An 8,391-nucleotide genomic window follows, 5' to 3' on the forward strand; every position below is an offset into this window, starting at 1 on the left:
CAATTTTTTGTAGTTTAGGGGGGACATTGTCAGAATTGAAAGTTTGGAGGGACATTGCCAATTGGGTGGTAGTTTTAGGAGGGGTATGTGGACTTTCCCCTAAAAATAATTAATACTCAAGCTATACATATAATATATTACATGTACTATATAAAATCACAATGACTATTGTTAAATTGTTACTTGATAAGTAATATACTATTACTATATAAGTTATTTTTATTAATTAGTACATATATCTATATTTATTAATTAATATGTATATATGTAAATATATACGAGCCGTGCTAATAAGTGAGCCGAGCCCTTATACGAGTATATTCGTGAACTTTAAACAAGCGAGCTAAGTTTTATACGGATATGTATAATTTAATAATCGACTTCAGTTTTGTATCTATGAACGGGTAATTTAATAATCGAGTCGCGCAAGAGCCAAGCTTTATTGAGCTGAGCCCGAGCGGGCTCATGGATAGCTTTGTTCATTTACAACCCTACTCTTCACCACCATTATGCACGTGCTGTTGGGAGTGCCAAGGCCTAGAGGGGTTTTACCGCAACTTGGATTAATCCTACATGAAGGAAATTCATTTTCTTTTCTCTAAGTTTTTTAATTACTTCTTTGGAAAGTAATTGACATGTATCATGATGTTTATTTAAAGCATAAACGTGTTCAACTGTTTTTACGCTGTAATCATTGCAAAAAGACAAGGGTGAAAAACTTGATTTATAAATTTCTTTGGTTGGGCCCCTTAACTTATGTTTGTTAAGCTCTTAGCTGTGTTAATTTCTGATGTTTTTTGTTAGTTTTCATGTTGTGGCGTGTTGCAGGTCATTAAGAGAAAACTGTGGTTTGAGGGTGAAAATAAGCAAAAGAATTGAACACCCCTAGAAGTGCGATCGAGCGCACAGAGCGACTATCGAGCGCACCTGCGTTCGAGTGCAAGCATGGCACGCTCGAGCGCACGACTACGTCAGCCCTAGCATGCATCGCTTAAGTGCTACGCCGCAGGAGCCCTAAAGAGCCGAGTGCACTCGAGCGCACTTCGAGTGCGATCGAGCGCACTCATGCTGACATGGCAGCGCTGAACCCTAGTTTTTATTATTTATATACAACGTTTTTCTCTTGTAAACACACATTGGGAGGCGCCGTTTTAGGCTAAAATACATCGTATTGTCGTCCCTAAGCTTGTGCTTCGTTTTTCATTGTAAGTTTTATTTTTCTCATGATGTCAATTCAATTGTTTGTTGTTTTTGTTATCATGAGAGGCTAAAACCTTCAACTAAGGTTGAAAATGAAGCCTCATCATTGATAAACATACATGTCTTGTCATTTTGTACATACAATGAGACTATTTTATGAAAGTGTTGTTCAAAAGCCAATTCAACAGTTTAATTAAGTTTAATTGATTAAATGTTGGTAATATACTCATGCTTAATTTAATATTCGTTGTGTTTCGTCTGGGGGTACATCGAATGATTGGATTGAGACTAATATCCATTGTGATCTACGAATACAGTGGATGATTTGATCTCAATTAAATATTCGTTGTGATTCTTTTAACGAATGGATTCATCGAATGATTTCATTTGCATGTTTACAACTTTTGAACAATGTATTTGGATTGAATATTGTATGCATAAAATGCAAGACATGTTGTTTGATTTGGCGAGGGGGATTCGGAAACCTTAGTAATTTGACATTACTTATTTTCAAATTGTTTAGTTTAGTTTATGATTTTGCACGACACAATTACAAAAATTGGAACTAGGTTAAGATAAAATTAGGTTAAACTAGAAAATTAATTTTTGCAAACACGTCTCCCTGTGGATTCGACCTCGCACTTGCACACACTTTACTACACACGACTCGTGCGCTTGCGAGTACAATTAAATTTGTACATCAAGAATCATAATAGAGGACCTATATGATGTGGATAAGTTTAATTAAATCAATGAAAGGATTAAATCGAAAATTGTCAAATTGGAGTTAAAATCGGATTGGATTCAAATTTGGATTCGTTACAAATCTCAGTATTTTGACCATAACTTTCTGCGCTTGCATTCAAAGCACGTATACGCTCGATCGCACCTCTATGACGATCGAGCGCACTCCCAGAGGGCACACATTTACGCTCGATCAGAAATTCCTACGCTTGAGCGCATCTCCGCTGGAAGCATCAGCATACTAGAAGCAGCTAAGTGAAATTTTTTCTTTTTTTTTTTTTATTTTGTTCTGCAAATTCTTTTGTTTATTCTTTCTTTTGTGAATACTTCGTTGTTATTTAGCTAGTTTATTTGAGCATTCGTGTTTGGTGCATGCTTGGTCGGAGATCCTTGAACCTAGAATTGATACCCTTAGACCCCGACATTGATAGAATTCTTAGGAGAACTCGAAGAGCACTTGTTGAGAGTGGGAATAGAGGCGAAATGGGAGACCAACAAGATAACATACCCCAGAATATAAAGCAACCTAGGGTTGAGCATGAGGATGCTAGAGCTGGAAATCCCGAGCAAGCTAGAGCTTGGAATGTGGACTTCACTACGTCACTTAGGGAGTTGTTCGCACCTGTGGACTTCACTACATCCCATTCGTGCATAGTGTTGCCACCAACCAATGCTACTCATTTTGATTTGAAACCTCATGTCATCCAACTCCTACCATTGTTCCATGGCCTAGAACTTGAAAATCCTTGCAGTCATTTAAAGAAATTCAAGGACATATGCGCCACTTTCAAATTTCAAAATTTCTCCGAAGAGTCTGTCCATCTCAGACTATTTCCTTTCTCTCTGTAAGACAAAGCCAGGGCATGGTTGGACTCCAACATGCCGGGGTCCATTACATCTTGGGAAAGCTTGTTAAGAAAGTTCTATAACAAGTATTTCCCAATGTTGAAGGTCAATGAATGCAGAAAGGAAATAAGTTCCTTCACTCAGGAGGAGGACGAGAAATTTTCGGAGTGTTGGGAAAGATTTAAGGAGTTGTTGATAAGATGCCCTCCACATGGTTATGAGAAGTGGAGACTCGTTCAGTTTTTTTACCAAGGATTGACCCAATCCAACCGTAGTATGATGGCGTCAATGAATGAAGGAGCATTCTTAAGTTTGACAGGGGATGCAGCGTATAAGGCAATAGACAAGTTGTCCGACAGCTCACAGCAGTGGAATTTTTCAAGTTGTCGGGATAAATCTGCCCGTATCCCCAAGAAAGGTGGCATCTATGAGGTTAAGGAGGACACTGATTTGAGGATAAAGATAGATGCCCTGACCAAGAAGGTTGAAGCTCTTGCAGTGGGTCAGTCCGTTAATGTTGCCAACACATTCAATGTTGATTGTTGTTCCATCTGTGCTAATCCTACGCACTTAGCACATAATTGTCCATTTTCATTGGCTTTTGCTGAGTGCTCCATGGAATAAGTGAACGCTTTCAATGACTTTAGGAAGCAAGCAAGCGGACCATATTCGGAGACATACAATCTAGGGTGGCAAAACCACCCTAATTTCTCATGGAAGCAGAGCCAATCAATGAAACAAGGATTTCCCACACATGCTCAAAATCATGGTCGTTCGGCTCAACCAGCGCAACCTTCTGCATCTGCGTCACAATCCTCGCTGGAAGAAACAATGAAGGCATTCATACAATCAAATAGCCAGGCCATACAAGAGCTCAAGAACTCCACCATGGCAAACACCCAAGCGATAGATGAAGTGAAGAATGCCACCATGGTTAACACCCAAGCAATTGCGAAGATGGAAAGTCAGATTGGACAGATCGCCAATCACTTGGGTGAGAGAGAAAAGGGGAAGTTGCCCAGTCAGCCCGTGACCAACCCAAAAGGACATTATATGGTTGGAAATTCCTCGAGTTCTGCACACGGGCAAGAACATGTGCAAGCAATTGTCACACTGAGGTCAGGGAGACAAGTGGACAATCAGGTGGTTGAGCGAGAAGAAGACCCTACGGGGCAAGAAAGGGAAAAGAGTGGCAACAAAGAGAAGAGAGATGCCGAGCCATCTACAGCCACACCCATTATTGAGGACCCTCCTAGGTCATTTGTGCCGAAAGCACCTTACCCTAAAACGTTGCAAGCACCCAAGAAAGGAGGGAAGTTTGAGGACATTCTGGTGGTGTTCAAGCAGGTCCAAATCAATATCCCATTTTTGGACGCCATCCAACAAGTACCTTCATATGCCAAGTTCTTAAAGGACTTGATTACAGTGAAGAGGAGGACGAATGTTCCGAAGAAGGCATTCCTGACCGAGCAGGTTAGTTCAATCCTGCAATGCAAGTTACCCCTCAAGTACAAGGACCCTGGATGTCCCACTATTTCTTGCATGATAGGAGTCAGCCAAGTTGAGAGGGCATTAGTGGATCTTGGAGCAAGTGTAAATTTGTTGCCCTACTCAGTTTATGTGCAGTTGGGGCTAGGAGAGTTGAGGCCCACTTCCATGACACTGCAATTAGTTGACAGGTCAGTGAAGGTTCCACAGGGAATAATAGAGGATGTCTTGATTAAGGCGAATAAGTTTTATTTCCCCGTGGATTTTATTATGCTTGACACGGAGCCGGTTCCAAATGTGGGGAGTCAAATACCGGTGATCTTAGGGCGACCATTTCTAGCTACGGCTAACGCCCTAATCAATTGTAGGATGGGGGTGATGAAGATTTCCTTTGGAAATATGACAATGGAGCTGAATATTTTTCATATTAGAAAGCAACCATTGGAATATGAGGAAATGCAACAAGTATGCTTGATAGAGGAGATCATTGAGGAGGTTGTTGAAGAATCAAGCATAGATGACCCCCTGGAGGCATGCCTTGCTCAGTTTGGAGAAGATTTGGACTTGGACAAATTGCTTGAGCAAGCAGATGCAATTTTAGAGACTGCTTCTCTACTGAGCAGTGAGAAGGAGGAGACATCAGTACTTGATCCCCCCAAGAAGGAACTTAAACCTCTACCGGACACTCTCAAGTATAAGTTCCTAGGTCCAGCAAATTCATTGCCTGTGATTATAGCTTCAGACTTGGTTGATGCTCAAGAGGAGAAATTGTTAGAGGTTATAAGAGAGCACAAAGAAGCTATCAACTGGACTATTAAGGATATCAAGGGGATCAGTCCCTCGGTGGTGATGCATCAGATACATTTGGAGGAGAATGCCAAGCCATCGAGGGAGCCACAGAGGAGGCTTAACCCAGCTATGCAAGAGGTGGTGAGGATTGAAGTGATAAAGTTGTTGGATGCAGGGATCATTTATCCCATCTCTGATAGCAAGTGGGTGAGCCCGATTCATGTTGTGCCCAAGCGGGCTGGATTGACGGTAGTGAAGAACCAGGATGATGAGTTGGTCCCAACTCGTATTCAATCAGGATGGCGAGTATGCATAGACTACTGGAAGTTGAATGCTGCCACCAGAAAGGATCACTTCCCGCTTCCATTTATTGATCAAATGGTGGAGCGCTTGGTTGGGCATGAGTACTATTGTTTTTTGGATGGTTATTCTGGATATAACCAGGTCCCTGTGGACCCAGAAGATCAGGCGAAGACAACGTTTACCTGTCTTTTTGGGACTTTCGCCTACCGTCGCATGCCCTTTGGGTTATGCAACGCACCCACTACTTTTCAGCGGTGCATGATCAGTATTTTTTCTAACATGGTAGAGCGTTTCTTAGAGATTTTCATGGACAACTTCTCTGTCTTCGAGTCATCCTTTGATGATTGTTTGCACCGCTTGACTTTGGTATTAGTACGGTGCAAGGAGAAGAACCTGGTGCTCAATTGGGAGAAGTGCCATTTTATGGTCAAGCAAGGTATTGTATTGGGGCACGTCATATCTCAGAGGGGGATAGAGGTTGATAAAGCAAAGGTGGATCTGATTTCCAACCTTCCACCCCCACGTACAGTGAAGGAGGTTCGTTCTTTTCTGGGCCATGCAGGATTCTACAGGCGGTTTATCCAAGACTTTAGCAAGATTGCCAGGCCCTTGTGCAAGTTGTTGGTGAAGGATGCCCCATTTGTATTTGATGAGGATTGCAAGAGAGCATTTGGGGACCTTAAGAGCATTCTGACGTCCACACTTATTATTCAGCCACCCAACTGGGGTGTACCTTTTAAGATCATGTGTGACGCATCGGATTATGTAGTTGGAGCTGTTTTGGGGCAGCGTGTTGATAGACTACCCCATGTCATTTACTTTGCGAGCAAGACTCTGAACGATGTACAACTCAACTACTCCACCACGGAGAAGGAGTTGTTGGCAGTCGTTTTTGCACTAGACAAGTTTAGATCCTATTTGCTAGTATCTAAAGTCATCATCTTTTCAGATCACGTAGCATTGAAGTATCTTTTTTCCAAAAAAGATGCTAAATCTCGTCTAATCCTATGGATTTTGCTACTTCAGGAGTTTGACATAGAAATTCGAGACAAGAAGGGTTCCGAAAATGTGGTGGCAGATCATTTGTCTAGATTGACTATGGATTACACCGAGGACGCCAGCCCCATTTCGGAGACTTTCCCTAATGAGCACTTTATGCACATTGCTCATGAGCCCACACCATGGTTTACTGACATAGTAAACTATCTCGTCACCGGCCAACTGCCTCAGCAGTGGGGGCGACAAGATAGGTCCAAATTTTTGTCCATGGTGAAGCACTTTTTCTGGGACGATCCTTACCTGTTCAAGTATTGTCCCAATCAGATCATTAGGAGGTGTATACCTGAGCATGATCAATCCAATGTCATCTCATTTTGTCATGATCATGCTTGTAGAGGCCATTTCAGTGCTAAGAAGACCACTGCCAAGATTTTGCAGTGTGGATTCTATTGGCCTACCCTTTTTAGAGACACCCATACTTATTGCCTATCTTGTGAGCGGTGTCAGAAGCTCGGGAGTATCTCCAGGAAGAATATGATGCCCCTCAATCCCATTTTCATCGTTGAGATTTTTGATGTATGGGGCATCGATTTCATGGGACCTTTCCCGAACTCCTTTGGCTATCTGTACATCTTGGTTGCTGTGGACTATGTGTCCAAATGGGTGGAGGCGGTTGCATGCAAGACCAATGACCACAGAGTTGTGGTCCAATTTTTTAGATACACTATCTTTGCTCGGTTTGGTACGCCTCGAGCAATTATAAGTGATGGAGGTAAGCATTTTTGCAATCGGATTTTTGAGCAGTTGATGAAGAAGTATTTCATCACACATAAGGTTGTCACCCCGTATCACCCACAGATGAGTGGACAGGTTGAAGTTTCCAATCGAGAGATCAAGCATATTTTGGAAAAGACGGTAAACCCCAACAGAAAAGATTGGTCTCTGGGATTGAGTGATGCACTGTGGGCATATAGGACAGCTTTCAAGACCCCGATTGATATGTCACCCTATCGGCTTGTGTACGGGAAAGCATACCATTTTCCCGTGGAGTTGGAGCATAGAGCATATTGGGCCATCAAGCAGCTGAACTTCAATCTTTTGAAGGCTGGCTCACAAAGGAAGCTCCAACTCAATGAATTGGAGGAGTTGCGGAATGATGCTTATGATTCTGTGTGGTTGTACAAGGCACAGATGAAGAAGGCTCATGACTAGCGCATATTGAGATGGTCTTTTAAGCCGGGTGAGAGAGTCCTTCTTTACAATTCATGGCTGCATCTTTTCCCAGGCAAGTTAAAATCTTAGTGGACAGGCCCATTTATCATTCGGTCAATTTTCCTCATGGGGCCATCGAGATTGAGGATCCTAAGAATGATAACACCTTCAAGGTGAATGGGCATAGATTAAAACCATTCTTAGAGTTGAGGTGTAAGGAGATCGAGACGATATTGTTGGAGGATCCGAGTTATCCTGAGTGATTGTCGTCTTTTGTGGCGAATCTGGCTAAAGACTTAAAACTTAGCGCTTTTGGGAGGCAACCCTAATTCTTTCCTTACCATTTTATCTTGTTTGTTTGATTCTGTTGTGTTTTTCAAGGCAAGTGTCTGCCATTCAAGTTTGGGGGAGCATTTTCCTACGTTCCAATTGACTTGTGCCGCTCACCTGGTATTGTATCTCTGGACCCATTGGGGACAATGTGTCATTTTTGTTATTAAAAAAAAAAAAAAAAGCATGTTCATGTTTATTTAAAAAATTTTGTTGATCTGAAAGAATTGTGATTTAATTTTCATTGGTGAGCTTAAAATTTTGAACACATAATCTGATGATAGAGTTTTTAAGTTGGTTACTTACTTTAGGCATTTGAGAATTCACATGTTTGATCTGATCTGATACAAGCACATGAGCACATAATTTGTAGGGTATGACATAAGAGTCTGTTGTGTATGTTTTAATGTCTTGAGAAAGTTGGGAGACATGTTAGATGGATACTTTGACATAAAATATAAATCCATCAAACCAATTAAA

At 41.7% G+C, this 8,391-nt stretch overlaps 1 protein-coding gene across 1 annotated transcript; it reads left to right on the plus strand.

Annotated features, from left to right (window-relative positions):
• Positions 1–3,069: 3,069 nt before the first annotated feature.
• Positions 3,070–7,581, plus strand: LOC132162270 (uncharacterized). Its single transcript, XM_059572528.1, has 5 exons — positions 3,070–3,193; positions 4,064–5,040; positions 6,586–6,716; positions 7,323–7,443; positions 7,555–7,581. Exons 1-5 carry the CDS (start codon positions 3,070–3,072, stop codon positions 7,579–7,581), a joined length of 1,380 nt encoding a protein of 459 aa, XP_059428511.1.
• Positions 7,582–8,391: the final 810 nt, after the last annotated feature.

The sequence above is a fragment of the Corylus avellana genome, chromosome ca9 (assembly GCF_901000735.1).
Source record: "Corylus avellana chromosome ca9, CavTom2PMs-1.0".
Classification (NCBI taxonomy): Eukaryota; Viridiplantae; Streptophyta; class Magnoliopsida; order Fagales; family Betulaceae; genus Corylus; species Corylus avellana.